Below are 17,962 nucleotides of genomic sequence, written 5' to 3' on the forward strand. Positions count from 1 at the left end.
ACATAGACTGTGAACATTTTTGTTGAGACATTCTTTGTTCTGCATTTTCAAAGTTTTTGGACGAAACTTCATTACCCGACCCCAACGTATTCGCAGCTTTTTACAATTTCGAATTAAGGTTGATTCTTGACAAGCATGTCTCCTGCTCAATCGAAGGTTCTTACTATACGGTCGAATACACCATGGTTTACTGAGACCATTCATTAGGAAGGAGAAAATTAAGCGTAAAAAACTGGAGCGTCGCTGGCGATGTACTTGACTCACTGTTGACAGGGCGATATATAAAATGCAATGTAATCACGTGAAGATGATCAAAGATGCGAAAGTATATTATTATCAAACTTAATCCATGAAAGCAGGGGTGATTGTCATCAGATTTTTTGTGTGATTGATAATTTGTTATGCCGTAAGTCAGTTCCTACATTTCCTACTCATAAGTCTGAAGTCGAATTGGCAAATTGATTCGCAAATTTCTTTCAAGATAAGATCAGCAACTTATGACGTATGAGTAGTGTGGATCAAGGAGATTTTTATATTCAAGATTCAATTCTTCCTGAAGGATGTAAGCTTAATTTAGGCTCCACCATTTGTGCACAGATCCAGCAAATCGTACACGAGTGTCCTCCAAAATCTTGTGGTGCTGACCTGATACTGACTGCACTTTTAAAATGCTGTCTGCCTGAAATTTGCCCTATAATCACATCTCTTGTTAATTCTTCTATTAAGCTTGCAGTTTTTCCAAATGATTTTAAGATGTCTACTGTTACTCCCATTCCAAAATCTCGGAACCTCAAGGCTGATCAAGCCAAGCTGCTTGAGAACTATCGTCCAGTTGCCAATTTACCGTTTGTCTCCAAGGATCTTGAGAAGGTGGTTGCGCAACAACTTACTAATCATATGACCAGGTTCATGTTGCATGAACCTTTTCAATTGGCATACAATTGCCACAATGGGACGGAAACGGCTCTTGCCCGCATTCAAAATGATATTTTGAAAAATATGGATGAGGGCAAAGCCTCCATTCTGGTATTTCTTGATTTAAGTCGTGTGTCTGATACGCTTGATCATGACATTTTGCTTCATCGATTAAGGACACATGTAGGAGTCTCACAAAATACCTTCGATTGGTTTTCTTCTTACCTTAGAGACCGTTTACAAAGAGTTCAGATTCGGTCTTAAGTGGATTGGATGTGGGAACCATGAGTGACACCTATACACCTAGGTACATGTATGGTGTCCCCCAGGGCTCTGTACTCGGACCACTTTTATTCAATTTGTGTATGTTGCCATTAGGGGATGTTATTAGGCATCGTGGACTGAGTTGTCATTTTTATGCAGATGACACTCAGTTGTATTTGTCAGCTCAACCAACTGCCAGTAACACACAGCAACAAGTGTCAGTTTTGGAAAAATGCTGTGACGACATCAAATGTTGGATGGCGATTAATTTTTTGAAGCTAAATAATGATAAGACAGATCTGCTTATCATTGGATCGCATATGTCGTTGAGCAAAATTCCTAGAACTCTTATGAATTTTGACAACAAAATGAATATGCAATCCCACATCAAGAATGTCTCTCGCACTGCAATGTATCACCTGTACAATATAAGCAAAATTAAACGTTATTTGGGTCAATCAGCCACGGAGCAGATTATTCATGCACTTGTTACGTCTTGCACAGACTATTGTAACTCTGTTTTAATAGGTCTATCGGCATCAGCCCTTGCTCCTTTGCAGAGAGTCCAGAATGCTGCAACAAGGTCACTCACTAATGGCAAGAAATTTGACGCCATTATTCCTGCGCTGATGCAATTACATTGGTTGCCAGTAAAATATAGGGTAATTTTTAAAGCTTGTCTCCTGGTCTTTAAATGTCTCCACGACAGCGCTCCAAGTTATTTAAGTGATTTGCTTGATGTTAGGTTTTCTAGTCGATTCACTCGTTCCGCACTGGACTTGCCTAGGCTTACTCTTCCAAAAACTAGGCTGTCTTCTGCTGGCGAGAGGATTTTTTTGTGGCTGGTCCCGGTCTCTGGAACCAGCTTGAAGTTCATCTTAGAGAGTCTAGGAATGTGGAGAGTTTTAAGACCGGGCTGAAGACGCACCTTTTTAACAAGCATTTTTAGTTTCTTAGTATTGATTTTGATTATGGTACATGTAGGTCATATTTATTTATCTATATTTTGATGTACAGCGCCTGGGAGCAGCCTGATGGATTGGGTGCTTTATAAATGTCAATTATTATTATTATTATTTAATTAGAGCTTTCAAGAAAATACATTATCTTATCTTTTGAGCAAGAAATATCCAATATAAAAAAAATAACCTGTGAAATCATTCATCAATAAATATTGAACTGAAAGTGTGAAAATACCTAACCCAGTCAGTTGTTCATATAAATAATTCTGATACTGCCGTCCCTCAGATGATTAATAAGCATTTTAGTGATTGTTTTAAAACTTTGGACAACAGTTGGCTTTCAAGATACACTTCTGACCATGTGAAATATCTCAACTTTCCGTATTTTAAAGCCCAATAACACAGGAAGAAGTTCATGACTGTATCAATCAACTTCAAAATAAGAAAAGTGTGAGTCATGTGTAAAGAGGATGACACTATCCCATTCAGTGACACTGTCTGGTGACTTGTGAAGCTTACTGATTGAATAATAAATAGTCTAGGCCAGTGGTCTGGTAAGGGGGTGAAATGGGCAAGCATAAAAAGAATATATTTATAACCAAAAGTTAGTGATGTTTGTTGGATGTGATTGGGGGATGCGAGCAGAAGATTCGTTTTCAAATTGTGATGTTTGTTGGATGTGATTGGGTGATGCGAGCGGAAGATTAGTTTTCAAATTCTTCTGTCAGCAAGATTAATATGCTTTTGTGCCCAGTAGTGATAACGCTTAATCAGTTGCATACAGATGATTTTGAAGGAATCAATGCTAATTCACATAAAGGTGATGCTTTTGATGGGATGTCATACCAGTAAAGGAGATTTTATTTTACTGTGTTTTAAACAGTCCCAAATCCTCCAATTTCAATATGATTTTACATACACTCTAGGGGTTTCGGGTTTTAAGTCCAGCCATTTGGCCTCATTTAAGGCTGGCTCATACTTCAGGCAAAGGTGAAAGCGAAGTGAATCTGATGAAAGACTTCCAGCAAAATTTTGCTATTCAACTTGTGTGAATTCATGAAAGTACTTTCCTGAAAGTAAAGAATGGAGGTTTCACAAATATTTCGGAGATAGTAGGTAGATGTCTCGGAGAGCTTCATTTGTGAATTACAAAGTTGGTTGGATCTTGTTGATGTTTGCGACAAAATTAGGAATTGGTCAAGAATTTGGTTACAGATGACCAGTATATTGTCTCTGTAGCACCACCATGTGAGACTTTTTTTCTGGTTTTTTTTTTTGGAGTATTTTGTTTTAGAAGTCATGCTGGGTGATGTCACATATTTCAGGGCATGCTGTTGGGCCATTGGAGGAAATACTTTTCTGAAATGGAAACAGTTGTGGTCGAGAATTGAGTTCCAGAAAATCTTTGATGTAGTAGTGAGTGGTTTTTTGATTGAGTTGTTTTAGTACAGTGTAATTTGTGTTGTTTATCACATGGTTAACTACGATGTCCCCTTTTTTGTTTTTTAATGGGGGGTAGTTTTTGCCTGAACATGTTTTTAGTCAGTGTCTTAGCCCAATGTGGGTGAGTTTAAATTTGATGGCTTCCCAATATTCTTCTCAATCCGATGTCACAGATGAGGTTGATTTGGGATGCCAAGTGGGAGATTGTTTAAAAGGATATTTTTTGAGCATTGTTCAGGGAATAAATTTATTAAACTAACGTTGAAGACCAGCCAAGCACATATTTATTCCCATTTATAAATACCTTTTTATTCAGAGAGTCAAAAGAAGTCAACATATGATGGATTTCCAACAATTTTTTCTAAAACTTCACTTTTATTTTTCCAAACACCCCCATCTATTTTAGGGTATATTCCTTTTGAAAATTGTCCAATAGAATAGAAGTAAATAGACTTTGCACGTGCCTGGCGCATTCTGCGTGTTGCGTCACACACAGACTCATGACCAATTAGGATGGAGTAAACTGTCTGGTATCCAAGTTTTAGTGCGTGTTTTACACAGCAGGCATGATCAAATGTAAACACATGATCAAGTTGCACGTTTCTCTGCCAATTTTGATTTCAGTCTTTCGTTAAACACCATCTCTGGTCACTGCAAGATGCCTAAGTCTGGGAAGAGAGTGGCAGCAACTTCTTGGTCTTCTGAGGGTAGGAAACTGCACGGAAGGCCTCGCTCTGCTACCGGCAAGCCTACACAAAGTCGTGGAGATACTTCTGAGGCAACCCCACGTTCGGTTGGACTAGAGAAAAGTATACCGGCAGCAGCCACACCATCATTTGCAATCCCTACTGGTGCTGTAGATGGATCTCTCCCACCCGGAGGACCGCAAAGTGCTGCCGCTGTACTGCCTGTGACTTCGGGGCTTGGTGAGTCAGATGTTCCCTGTAATCTTTTTGTCAAATTTGGTTCTTTACTACGGCCAACTCATACTGGGTTTGGTAATACTCATTCTCAAGACTGTGAACTTATGATCAGTCTCCTGAAGACGGACAGAGTACACTGTTCGAAACGTCGAGTTATTCCCCGGTTCTTCTCAGAACCACATATACTCAAAGAAGAGATAAATACATGGTGTTACCGCAATCTTTACTATAGATCTAGTTTCTTTCACCATGAAAACCTTTAAGTCTTATACTTATGATCAGTTTGCCTGAATCACCCACCTTGCAAATTCGCCCCCCAGCTCAGCACGTTCGCATCATGTCCACTGAGCAATGGACTTCTGCCATGTCTGCCTTCTTGGTTTTTGCATCCATTTACTTGATTTGCCATCCTGACTGCACCAGACAACAGAGCTGCCAAGTGGTATGGATTTTCCGTAATTGGGACAGAAATTGATTGTCATTACGGGTCCGAATTGGTGTGATACCCATTTCTGCAACAATCATGGCGCGCGTGTGAGGCGTCATGCATGACAACACCACACCACTGTACTTGCTCAGGCATTTCTAGGACCGCCCTGACTTTGCCGTTCTTTCTTGGAAAAGAAATGGCTTCTAAGGCTAAACGTATGAAAAAGCTGAGGACGTTTAGAGAAGCATACCACAAGAAATGGCCATGTATCGCGGCATCTTCAATAGGTGAAAATTTTGCGTGATGTACGCTGTGCTCCAGCGATTTCTCAATCGGATAGGGGGATCAAATGACGTCAAACTACATATCAAGTCAGTGAAAAATTGGGCAGGTGAGGATGATAGGGAAGGGAATCAGGACATACATGTAGCAACATTTTTCCGCCCTAAAGACAATGGTACCATTCGAGCTGAGGTGTTGATGGTGCAGTTTTTTACCGAGCATGTACCGGTATGCACATATTATAATAAGAATTTGGATTACCTGTATTGCGAACATTGGTTTCTATGCCTATGCTGCAGGTGCCCTGTGGAAGTACACACATCATCAAAGGCTGTACATTTGATTTATAATTTGGCATGCAAAGCAAATATAATTCAAAACTGTTTTTCATTAAAATATTACTTTCCACATACTGAAAACTCCCATACTTCATTTACAATGTAAACATGCTGTGTTGTACATTGCGCATCAAATAAAAGTAGTATTTTCGTAGCCGATCGGCTCTGCAAAAGACATTACTGATTTCCTCTGAAAATTACTGGTTTTTAGAGTTGAGATTACTGAAATGCTCCGAAAGAACTTGGCAGCTCTGTGACAATTACTGAAATGTGCCGATAAAGTCCGATCTGCAGCCTTCCGTTGCACGGGTTCCGGCTGGCGCAATTATGATATCCAGTTCCATCTTCACCAAACGTGAATTCCTGCTCGTCCCTTGGCCAGCATCGATGCTGAATTGTGGCCAACACTAGTGGGTGGTCCCTCATAAAACTTTTTTCGTACCTACCCCCTTAAGTCCTCCCAACAGCCATTCCACAACTGGGTCATACATCCTCTCAGCAGGAACAGTGAGGCACTGCTCGTGGAATCTGTTTCGACTTCAACCGCAGTCTATGTTTCCGGTTCCCGTGTCTATGTGTCCACAAATGTTCCGTGCGCATGTCCACTGGCCACTCAGCCAGTAATTGCCACGGTAGCTCCCTACATGTACGCGCTGGCAGTGCTCAAGGGGCAGCCAACGCATCAACTACCAACCCCTGATCTATGGTTTCACTTTCGTCTTTCGTTCAGGCTATTCTGGTCTGAGAGTACACTCTAGTTCGGCTGGCAATTTCAAGTCCGCCCATGAACACAAGGCTGTATTGCACAATAATATTATCAGGGAGATTTAGTTGGGCCGCATTGCTGGTCCTTTTTCTAGCCCCCCATTGCCTGACTTGCGCTATTCTCCAGTTGGTCTAGTCCCGAAGCAAATGGCGGGTGAATTTCGCTTGATACACAATCTTTCCTCCCCGTCGGGTGATTCCGTTAATGATCACATTGACCCGTCTCGTACCATTGTTAATTACAATTACAATTACTCGAGTTTTGATGACGCGATAGGGTTGGTCTTAAGTTTAGGCACTGGTGCCCTTATGGCTAAATCTGACATTAAGTCGGCTTTTTACTCGCTGCCAGTTCACCCAGATGATTTCAACCTGTTAGGCTTCTTCTTCGATGGTCATACTATCCGTACTGCAACAAATGTATGCCCATGGGTTGTTCCATATCGTGTGTGACATATGAACATTTTAGCACATTTCAAGGAATGTACTGTACCAGCAAAGTGGCAATGGCTGATGATATCATTCACTACCTCGACAATTTCTTTTTGTGGGAAGTGCCAATTCCAGTGACTGCGCTCGTGCTCTCAGTTCTTTTATGGTAGTCTGTAAGGAGTTTGGAGTTCCCTTAGTGTCAGACAGAACGGTTGGTCCGGCTAATAACATCACTTTCCTAGGGCTGGCAATCGACCCTATTGCTCAGAAAATTCAAGTTCTACCCGTGAAAATCACGTCCATACTAGAGAAGTTGAATAATGCATTATCTAAACCAAAAATTATTCTCAGGGACCTGCACTGAGTCTTTGCTAGGAGGTTTAAATTTCATCTGTAAAGCTGTTTGCCAAGGCTGTGCATTTGTTTGATTTACATGTACATGTAACCTTGGGCGGTTAGAAGCCACATCATTGTATCCGCTTTTCTTCTGGAGCATAAACCAATCTGTTGGCATGGCAACAGTTCTTGGTCCATTTCAATGGCTCGGTCATGTTCCCTACCCAAGTCTGGCAGTCCAGTCACACCTTACGGCTGTACACTGATGCTTTAGCCGATATAGGTTTTGGTGCATTTTTTTCATGGTCATTAGACTCACGGCAGATGGCCCTTGTCAATCCGTTCCCTGTGGTTTTCTGTTGCTTTCCTTGAACTTTTTCCCATTGTGCTGGAGCTGCACTTGTGGGAACCAGATTTGAGAAATAGATGTAGATGCGTGGTTTTCTGGACAGATAATGAAGTAGTATTGGCTACAAATCAATCGTCAAACTTGTCACTGCCCTAGGATTATGAAATGGGTCTGTTCGCTTGTGATCCGTTGTTTGGATCTGAATATTCATTTCAAGGTGCGTCATGTTCCTGGAATTGATAACGGCATTGCCAATGCTCTCTCTTGCTTTCAGATGTACAGATTCTGGCAGCTAGCGCCAGGAGCAGACCCCAATGTTAGAAATTCTTGGTCTTTTAGTAGATTCTTTTGCCTCCCCCATACTCATTCGGTTTATCAGCGTACCTGGCAATTTTCCCATAGTTCAGTTTGCGCCATGGCCTTAATTGTATTGGTTCTCACCCTTCACCTCAACAGCTGGTACAGTTTATTGCATTTTGGTCTGTCAATAATTATTCTCTCACTACCATAGCTTTGTATGTATCTGTTATTGCTTCCACATTACGCCTGTATAATTTTCGGATATAACCCAACACTTTGTTTTCAAATGCTTATTGGTTGGCTGTCGGCAGTGTAACAGCCGTCGGGATGCACGCTGTCCTATTACATTGGATGTTCTCTGCCGTATTGTCCCAGCCTTGCAATCAGTCTGTTTCAGTCAGTATGAAGCCTTACTTTTCCATTTTGCCTTCTTTTTGGTCCGTTTTGGAAAATCTTAGGGTTACGATCATAAGTGAACAGGCCGCATTTTCAAACTGAATATCACGTAAGGCCACTATGCGGGAACAATCACTAGATTTGGACGGGACTGTAAATTCCCCCACCCGCAGAAAGCCAAACAAGGCTAGCTGAAATGCTGCGTTAAAAAGAGCGGCTTCAAATTCTGAGGATGCTAGGCCCCCACTATCTCATCAACAGGAGGTCTGTCGTGACTGGGTACCGAACATCGGTTTTGTGGGATTCTCTGTGGAGGCCTTCCCTTAACTTGTGGACCAGGAAGTGGTCCGTGGGGTCAGGCAAACTGACCTAAATTGGTTGTTAGCCAACCTTCCGGCCAATCAACAACATTATTAGTCAGTCTTTCACTGTTAGATTAAGCACCCTTTCTCCCCGGGCCCCAAAGGGGGTTTCGGCCGACCAGCATCTGAAAACCGTATTGTTAAATTCAATTTTATCTGTATGTTATCTTTATAAATGGCATTTGTGTGCTCTAATGTATAACTTTGAAATAGTCTCTGCCTCTGAATGTAAAAGTTCCTTTTGTAAGGAATGATGATACCCATAGTTATGACACTAGGTCATCAAACAAGCTTCATCTCAACAAAGTTTCAAGTTTGCCACATCTTCAACTGTTACAATCCTGGACAAATCTCGGTTGGCTTCCAGACCCCCTTTTCAGTGTTGGGTCTGTGGGCACGGTCTGTGTTCCAGCTGGACAACATTGACCGGGGGAGTGGGAGAGGGGGCTGGAGATTGTATGGCTATTGCCAAGTGTTCCAACAAGTCTGTCCGGAATTGTAGATACCAGGGACCCCTATCATACTATAGAACTGAAGTTGATCATTCTGTCCATTGGCGTCAAGTGTAGCTTGCAAAAGGAATTATAAAACAAGTATGCAATTGATGTTACTGGTAACGAGGAGGATGTACATGGAACTGTCAAGCTAAGTTGTCAATAACACTTTTAAAAATCACTGTAATTTATTGATATTATCAGATTGCAAATTCATTAATTTTGTATTTTAACATCCACTCCTTAATATTCCTATTCAATTAAATATGATTTGTATAAAATAAAATCCTTTTTTTGCTGTAAGTAGACCCAGTACAGGTTTTGACTTCTTGTCTGACCTCCTTATTACTGTAACTATTACAAATACTACCATTACAGTTTTCTCTCCCCATGTGCATGTATGTAACTACATGTACTTATGGTATGGTAATATGTGAACCTAAAACCTGAGCCCAGTCGAGGATGTGTGGGCTTGGTCAGTGACAGCCGGTTGTGGGGGGTTTGGTAGGGATGGGTTGAAGAGGGTTGGAATTTATTTTGAAAATACATGTACTGACACTTTCCGTATCTTGAAAGATCTCAGACCGAATAAATATTCATTGGAGGTTTACAACAGAAATATGAGGGATCATATGTGTATAGATATAGTCTGAGCCAGTTCCACACTCCCATCACTTCAGGCATGAACTAGATTATATTTTCTGACTGATTTTTCATACAGTTTATTTAATGTGTGCTTGAGTCTATGAGTCTATTCAAATACACATTGTCTTGTGTTCCTTCACCACTTTAATGTGTGCTGGAGTCTATGAGTCTATTCAAACACACATTGTCTTGTGTTCCTTCACCACTTTAATGTGTGCTTAAGTCTACATGTATGAGTCTATTCAAATACACCTTGTCTTGTGTTCTTTCACCACAGCATGTTTATGTGTAGCACAACCCCGACAGAATGCTGGAACATGCCTCATGGATAAGAACCTGAGTTTCTCCTGCATCTGCCCTAACGGCTGCATCAGGTAAAGATGTCAATGGCTATTTCTTCTGCTTGAATGTCCTGAAGTCTTGGATAATGGCATTACATATTGTCCAGTAAGTAATGGGATGTGCAAGTACACAGACTGTCTTGAGTCTCTTCATGTAAGAGGACATATGAAAATAGGGTCAGGTTATCTGTATATGTAGACATATCTGATGGGGATGATAAGCCACAGCGGTTGCCCTGTCTGATCAGCTCTGGCTGATGTTTTATCAGTGCCTGGACACAAAGTCTGAGAAGTGTATGGGCGTACATCATATGCTGAACTTGAATTTAGCCACTGTTGTTGGCCTCTTTTGGTAGCAAATATTGCTTCTTGGCTGTGTCCCAGAGTGTTGAAAAATACAAGATTACTGGAAGTAATACAATTCAGTGTTGGTACATGCATAATCAACACTGCTATAACAGACAGGTATACTGAACAAACATGTACCTCTTGGCTCCTGAATTTTCTGTGTACATTTACTGAACATGGAAACTTTGCTTCACTTAGAAGAAACATGCAAAGGACTGGTGATAATGGCGTGAAAGTTAAGGACAATTTTACTTTCAGAGGGGCTACTGTCAGCACGTGTCATGATCTGCACTGTTCATAGGCACATGTATAATGAGTGAATGGGTGGCTGTGTAGACCAGCCACTGAGTACCTGGAGGCAGTACGGGCAACGCTGATGTGGAAACTCTTGCTGGTTATCACTACAAAGGTAAAGATTTTTACCCTGTAAAAAATTACAGTGGAAAGTACACATGCCGGCAGATTATTTTTTGCCACTAAACTTAAAGAAATCTTCATTACATAGTTTTTCTGTGCTTTCAATTGATGGTTCCCGATACATCTTTAAAGCTTCACGTTAGAAAGGGATACTACCATGACCATCCAGCATTTTTTAGGGATATCTGAAAAGTACCCCGAAGGTGAGATATGGAAGAAGATAATACCTTGAAGAAAATCCACATACATGTATTTCAGTGTTACTTCTTTTCAACTTGATTTCTTCGTTGGAAATGTTTGCCCCAAATCCTCATTCCGAAAAGATTGTGAGGCAGGTTGCTCCCCATTTGAATGGGGAATGGATTTGTGGGTAACTGGTAATCGCTTCAGGGAATTTGGCATGAATGCTGTTATATTGTTATATTGTGTTCATTATCGTGACGCTGTTCTGTATTATTCAAATGACTCTCAGTCAAAAACTACTTTAGCTGTATATTGAAAGTACATCTAGGCTGCTATATCTTTTTTTTCAAAAGTCAATATTTGTGGCAGAAATCATATAATTATAATTACAATTAAAATTATATATGTGGACAAGGTTTCTGAAATTCAGAGAAACAAGTGTACATGTAAGGATCAAACTTAAGAAATGGTTAACACACAAAAATAACTGTGTAATAGTTGACTATGAACTTAGCAGCAGCTTTTCATAAAATTTCTAAAAACACTAGAACGCATATATGCACAGGCTGAAAGTTGCATTGGTAAGTTGTGTAACTTTTTGTCTCTTAAAATTTAATTATCATGGGCTGTAAAAAGTGGTTGGAAGATTATTCAGGTTCATTGCACCTGTGCTTTTATTTGGTCTGTGACATGCAATCCATGACAAGAAGCTTATTTGAATTTGTTTTTTTGGACAGAAACTCACCCAAGAAAGTATCTCTCACAGTGTGCCATGGACTCCATGGGCGAGTGAGTGCACTGTCTCTTCCAGGGCAGCTCCTTGAAAGAACTGATCATCAGTTACATGTACACGGATATGGTAAGGATAATGCTTGAAGTCCAAGTGAATCATATCAAATAATGCTTGGATAGACCACAGTTGTACTGGGTTTGTGAGAGGTTTTGGGAACTAGGTGATTTACTTTTACTGTATAGATTGGTTAATTCCACTTTTCACTTAAAATCGAGCACCCGAAAAGTCACAAGTATTACCTGTGATTTATTCAGTAGTAAAGAGCCTGCATTTGGCACACTCAGAGAGGCTTTCTTGAACATATCAATCCGGTAACAATCAAAACTCAGTGTCCACATAATTATGCACGTCACAGAACACTAAAGACAAGTCCTTGGGCTCAGCAATGGTGTTCCATATTGTGCAGATTTTCTGCAGGGGGAGTGGTTGGATGTCAAAGGATGAATTAGAATACTGAAATTTGTATTATTATTGGAAACCAATCCTTTTTCCAGAATACTACATTATTTTTTCATCATGGGAGATGGGCTGGTTCCAGATGTATGTGCAGTTATCAAGGATGTTGTCAAGACACCACCTCTGCCTGTTATTCCTGGTATGAAGCTCTGTTGTTTTTGTTTCATGAGTTTCATTGTTTATTTATTGAAAAATTTTTAGACTTTACATGTACTTTTGAATTTGCTGTCAGTCTATTTTTAAGTCAGCCTTTTCAAAGTACTTTGCATTGTGAATTTACAAAATATCAATATGACTGAATGTAAATTCCTTTTAAAACTATTTCAGTACCAAAGAAAATATTTTGTTTTCAAACACAATTTTTTTGTTCACCCTAAAAATATTTCAGTGTTCAAAATTTTGTAAGATAATGTAACCTGCTCATGTTCTTTTTGGCTCAATTCCATGTATCAAGTTTACTTGCTAACAACTAATGATCATGTACTGGTCTAAAGGGCCAAGAAATCTTCTGACATTGAAAACTAGTTCTGCTGTAAGTTGAACTGAGTAGTGCCATTGATAGATATGTTTTACCCTTTTTTCTATAGGTTGCACTGAATACGTGCCATCCTTAATCTGAAGTGGGTTGGGCAAACACAGCACAGAAATTCAACTAATTGGAGCAGAGAAAAAGTGGTAATGCTTGCTATGATGGATGCGATCAGAAGGTTGGACAAAACCCTCCACAGATTCTCTATCTTGATTGGCCAAGAACCAGTCACGTGGCTTTCACTTTATTGCTATCTGGCATTTCCCGTCCAAAAGAACTCTACCTGTTTCAACCGAGGTACTATACCCACAGTTACCAAAGAACTGTACTCATTGCCTGTGGCATTGTGTGCAAATGCATACCGAGGTGCACACAGCTAATTACGTGCATTGCAAAGACCTTGCACAACAAGAGTTTGGTTCAATTATTTTGCGAAGAAGTAGTTTGGAAAAGTGTTTTTTTGTTTGTTCAAAAAGACGTAGTTTTTATTTGTGTTTTTAGTATATAAATCAGTTACCAATTACATTTAAAGAGAATCTGTGGGAGAGGTGTTATAAACCAGTCTCTGTTGGTGATCCAGGGAGTTGTCTAGTTTTCCTCGGCTTTGCTTCAGGAAAATCAAACATTCCACGGATCACCTGGAGAGGTTAGTTATACTGCACCATTCAAAGCTGTCAGTATTATTTTGTATGAAAGGAAAATAAAAGGACCCGATGCTACGAATCATAAGCCACAGTCTTTGAGTCATTAAGAAAATTGGAGCAAATCTTACATATTTGTGTGTCAAAGGTTTATCAAAGGCAATCTACTGTCACTTATCAAAGATACCATGCAGTGTTTGGACTGAGAAAATCTTGTACGAAAAGGTTACGTCTTAGCGTGTGTCGGAATCAAATTCTGAGTGGTTATGGCTTTCGTACTTGCCATTGACACACTGCAGTAAACAGTCACAGAAGTGACCTTGTTTGATTACTTTCCTAGCATCTGACATTTGCTTCTTTTCACTTGTGTTTTTCTAGGTTGATACAACAGTAATCTTTGGGAATTGTCAGGTTTCCTGAAGCCTGCCTTGGGAATGCAACCCAGCAGCCTAATCAGTGTGACGGTGCTTCCGATGTGGAGGGTGCTGATATGGGGTGCTCGCCATCGCTTGAGTCTTGCAATTTTGTTCACATTCTACCTTCCTTCATCTCTTTTAAAAAACGACGAGAGGTCCTTTCTCACAAGCACTGAAAACACGGGTCCTATGTGGTGAAATAGCTTCAAACTGAATGGATGTTATGTCTCTTGAAAGTGCACCCTTGTCTCCAAATTGCACGGGTCCAGCATGTTTTCTGCACGGATTGAAACCTCCTTCCTAACTCCATCATCAGTGCATAACCCATGCAAGTATCACTGGGTAAAGCATGCCATTATCCTGAGGATATTGTGTATTGACATCTGTCTTGCTCTTGCCTTTTTGCAGAATAGCACACAATATGCTGCCCATCAGTCATAGCCTTGCTGCCATCTGGTTCTGTACACACATTAGCATTGTATTTCCATTTTTTTGGGGGGGGGTTGAAACCAGACTTACATGTATGAAGTTGGAGCCTTCCTTTCCCTTATAACAATTATCGTCTGGACCCGTGAATGGAAACAAAATGATGAATTATTGTGTGCAGTGAAATTTCTGACTTTCTTTCCCTTTTGAAAAATTTCTGTTGAGCCAAATTCAGAAAAAAAGGAACAACACATTCACAGTAATTCCCGGGATCAAAGTGGATACCTCAAACTTAAAAATCTGATGTCTAAGGGATGAATTGTTCTACTCCATTCACATGAGAAATTGTTTAGGTTATAAAGTACCAGTTTGGAGCTGTATAAATCTTTGACGGCAACAAAGTTACCTCTAAGCGGCAGGGAAAATGTGCTGCCAGTATGGCTACTTGTGAGTCAGAGTCAAGGAATCTCTCACCAAATTGAGATCAACCTCTAGCAGTCGAATGTTTCATCATCATTGGTTTCTTGCACAAATGTTCATGCATAAAAAAGCAAGAGTACGGGTTGGAAAATTGCTGAAAATATTGCAGTATCACTGATAGTGGTGAAAATGTGGCAAAACCAGGAACGTTTACCAACGTGCTGCATATTGTAGCTATGAAAGCCTTCGATGAAATTGCAGGCATCCCTTGCATCAAACACCATGCACCAACCTTTGCAGGTGTGTGTTTCCTGTGCTTGTGCCGTAGAGCTCTTTATGGCTTCCACATTTTCCCAATGCTTATTTGTGCACGATATTTGAGTGTGGCATATTCATGAAGGAAATAAGAAGCTGGTTCTTTGTCATAAACTTTTCTTAATTAGAAATTTGTGCGTTGGTCAGTTTTACTTATGATGTCAAAAATTATATCTTTAAGGTGTATCAAAAATGAAAAAATAGCAATACAAAATGGATTGGTAATTGATTGGTAATGGATTGGTACGCTGAACTTCTGAAGCTGAACATTTCAAGTACGGTTGCACGGGAAAGCTTAGTTTATGAGCTCTCAATTGATCTCTATAATCACAGATAAATAAAAGCTATTAGCCTGTCATAATAAAAGGTAAACACCTGTTTCCAGTGTGGGGGTTAAGTGTGTCACCGTCAAAAGCACATAAAATCTTCCCTTATGTTCTTAAGCGCAAGCAACCTGTACAACTGGGCCATGATGTCTTGAGACGTCTGTGCTGGTCACAGGACAGTGCCGCACGTCATTGTCTTATCGCAGTCCGAAGAAGGCAGAGTGATTTTCCCTCAATGATGCTGTGGAATGGCCTCCTTGGTCATCTGGTCTTATACCCAGTGGTTATTTCCCTTTATTTATGTATACGAACATCATGATGTTGTTGTGTTGTTCATTTATTTTTACATACAATCTGTCTAATGATTTCTTTAACTAACTGGTGATGGGTATTTCCTTATCCTTTGTTTAGCTTTTATTTTAAGCAGCACACAGTTTAATTAAAAGTACATGTAACTAACTAAAGGTTGTGAAACCTTTATTTCGATTACTCAGTATTATTTTGCTCCAAAAATAGTGAAGGGGTTTATTTACCAGCACCAAGTGCACGTTCTGTTAACATTTAGCGTCATGTATATTTTGTGTACATCTTCGGAAAGTATGCACAAGGAGCTGGAAACGTAAACCTTGGGTATGGGCAGATTTGGGGCACACTTTTTTTGAAAGGGGACAGCTACATTTTTTTGTGGGGGAGGGGTGGGCCCATGAAATTTTAATCTTTTGTCACGCAATGTTTAATGGCCTTTCTAGAATATACCATCAGAAGGAAGGAAAATAAAACGGACCCCCAATGTTTTTCTCTGTATCAATAAAATGCCTCTTTTGCCTCCGCCCTCACCTTTGGTAGGTCAATAATAAGGCTAAAATAGTTGTCTTATTTTGGTTGTCTTATTTATGTCTTGTTCTTTTTTATTTCATCGACTTGCCCTTGACCCACACCAGCAACATATTTCGGGAAGAATATGTCAATAAAAGGTATTGTAACTGTAGTCTCTGTCAGGTGTGTGTGCTGTTTGTTGATTTTTAATTTGATTTATTTGAATTTGCCTATTTCCTTTGTGTTTTGTTTTATTTTTTTAATTGTTATTCGCTCGTGTGTACAAAATAATCAGTTCTTTTACTTTTCCAAAACGTTCACGCAGTTTTTTTCTTTTTCTCTCGGAGTGTCTCAATCAGGATCTTGAAGAACTTAGTTTCGTAATATTAGCAAAGAGAGAGGTTTAATGTGTTCACTTTTTCGGTAGGATAATTCCACTGTAGGCAAAATGCCCTGTATATTTATTTAGATCACATATAAACGTTTATCTGCGACTGCTGGCTTCGCCAAGTGCTTCTTTTATTGGATGCCTTAAAAAAATACCAAGGAGTTCGAGAAAGATCGTTTAAGAGTTTAATTTGACCAAACGTTGGTACAGTGAGTCATCTGATTGCACACCAACATAATTCAAATTCCCTAGACTTAAGATACTGCGCTATACCTCGTGATTCGGGGCAAGCTTTTGCGGAGCGACGTCCGTCTCTGAAATGTAGAGTCCTTAAATTTGTGCCCTTCTTGTCCATTGAAAACAGTGTATTGGTGCAAGGGGTCTCTTATGTAACAAACAAAAGCTTGCCCCGAATCAAGAGTGTCTTTAGTGTGGAGAATTCAAATTGAATTAAAAGAACTAACAAAAGGCTCGTTTGATTTAAAGCCCCCACTTCGGCAATAAAAGAACGCGCATACTTCATGCCGTTCAGGCTTTGATACGTTCTCTCAACGTTCCCCTAGACGAACTTAAGAATGAATGAATAGCATTTGTTACGCACGATTTTCTTTGACGCTGTCCCAATTATTTGTTGCGTCCGATCGCCGCATTTGGTCCAGTTGTGATTTGCAAAGGCATCATGCGATATACGAGTAGAATGTGTTTTGTAGGGCGGGCATTTATGCAAATTTTGAAATTCCTTTGCCTGCACGTGGTAACCGGACATGCGCATTTCTAGATCGACGTTTGCCTCGCCGAGGAAGCTTGCAACATTTCGTCACTTGCTGCTCTGACCTTGCGTCACGAAACATCTCCCGCGAGGGCATCCAAACCGTGCCACTTTCAACAGTTTCAACGAGAGAGGTGTAATGACTGTAAGTATCAAATGTGAAAACGCATTTTGTAGCCTTTTAAGCCATCTTCCTCGACGTAGGCCCGGTCCGTTTACTTTCTTTTTTACTCCATTTGTCGAAGTTAAAGCAAAAATGCGACCGGGCGTTATCAAGTTGCAATTAATTTGTGGAACACGAACACGAGTAGTGCTGTAACTTTACTCGCTCAGCGCCTTAACACAAACTGAATTTGATTGTGGTCAATTCCGGTAACTGACGTAACCGACCTTATTTTACGTATGCAAGCTGAGGCCCTATTGGCCGTTTTCTGGGACCTGAAGTGCATTGTATCGTATACTTGACAGAGTCCACTCTTACCAGCATGGGAAAATAAGTCAGAATTCTGAACAGACAAACAATATACTTCGTTTTGGAATTTAGTATCGAATGTAGTTGGCAAAAAGGCTCTTGAAAAACGTGTCGAGGTTAAAATATGACTGGAAAATAAGATTTCGTCATGCAATGTTAGGTTACGCCCCGGATCTCCGGTTAACGAAACAGTGAAAATCTGATTGGAAGAAAAATCCCTAAAAAGAAACGGCATTTTTCGCACTTTTTGCTGTGAGACAAATTTATTGT

At 40.1% G+C, this 17,962-nt stretch overlaps 1 protein-coding gene across 10 annotated transcripts in view; it reads left to right on the forward strand.

Moving 5' to 3' along the window:
- The window catches only part of LOC110987494 (uncharacterized), a 34,408-nt gene extending 17,043 nt beyond the window's left edge, over window positions 1–17,365 (forward strand). For 5 of the 10 annotated variants that reach the window (XM_087134719.1, XM_087134723.1, XM_087134724.1 and 2 more), the window contains 7 exons: window positions 4,209–4,510; window positions 9,914–10,010; window positions 11,663–11,784; window positions 12,213–12,313; window positions 12,762–12,849; window positions 13,723–16,221; window positions 17,230–17,365. In XM_087134719.1, the coding sequence (XP_086990845.1) occupies window positions 4,243–4,510; window positions 9,914–10,010; window positions 11,663–11,784; window positions 12,213–12,313; window positions 12,762–12,788 (615 nt within the window). In that variant the 5' untranslated portion in view covers window positions 4,209–4,242 and the 3' untranslated portion in view covers window positions 12,789–12,849; window positions 13,723–16,221; window positions 17,230–17,365. Of the gene's footprint in view, window positions 1–4,208; window positions 4,511–9,913; window positions 10,011–10,583; window positions 10,735–11,662; window positions 11,785–12,212; window positions 12,314–12,761; window positions 12,882–13,722; window positions 16,236–17,229 lie in introns of those variants that run through there. The other 5 variants (XM_087134726.1, XM_087134728.1, XM_087134727.1 and 2 more) reach the window with 4 other exon arrangements.
- The last annotated feature ends 597 nt before the right edge of the window (window positions 17,366–17,962 follow it).

The sequence above is a fragment of the Acanthaster planci genome, linkage group LG03 (assembly GCF_054643075.1).
Source record: "Acanthaster planci isolate LZ-2023a linkage group LG03, COTS_SCS, whole genome shotgun sequence".
NCBI lineage: Eukaryota > Metazoa > Echinodermata > Asteroidea > Valvatida > Acanthasteridae > Acanthaster > Acanthaster planci.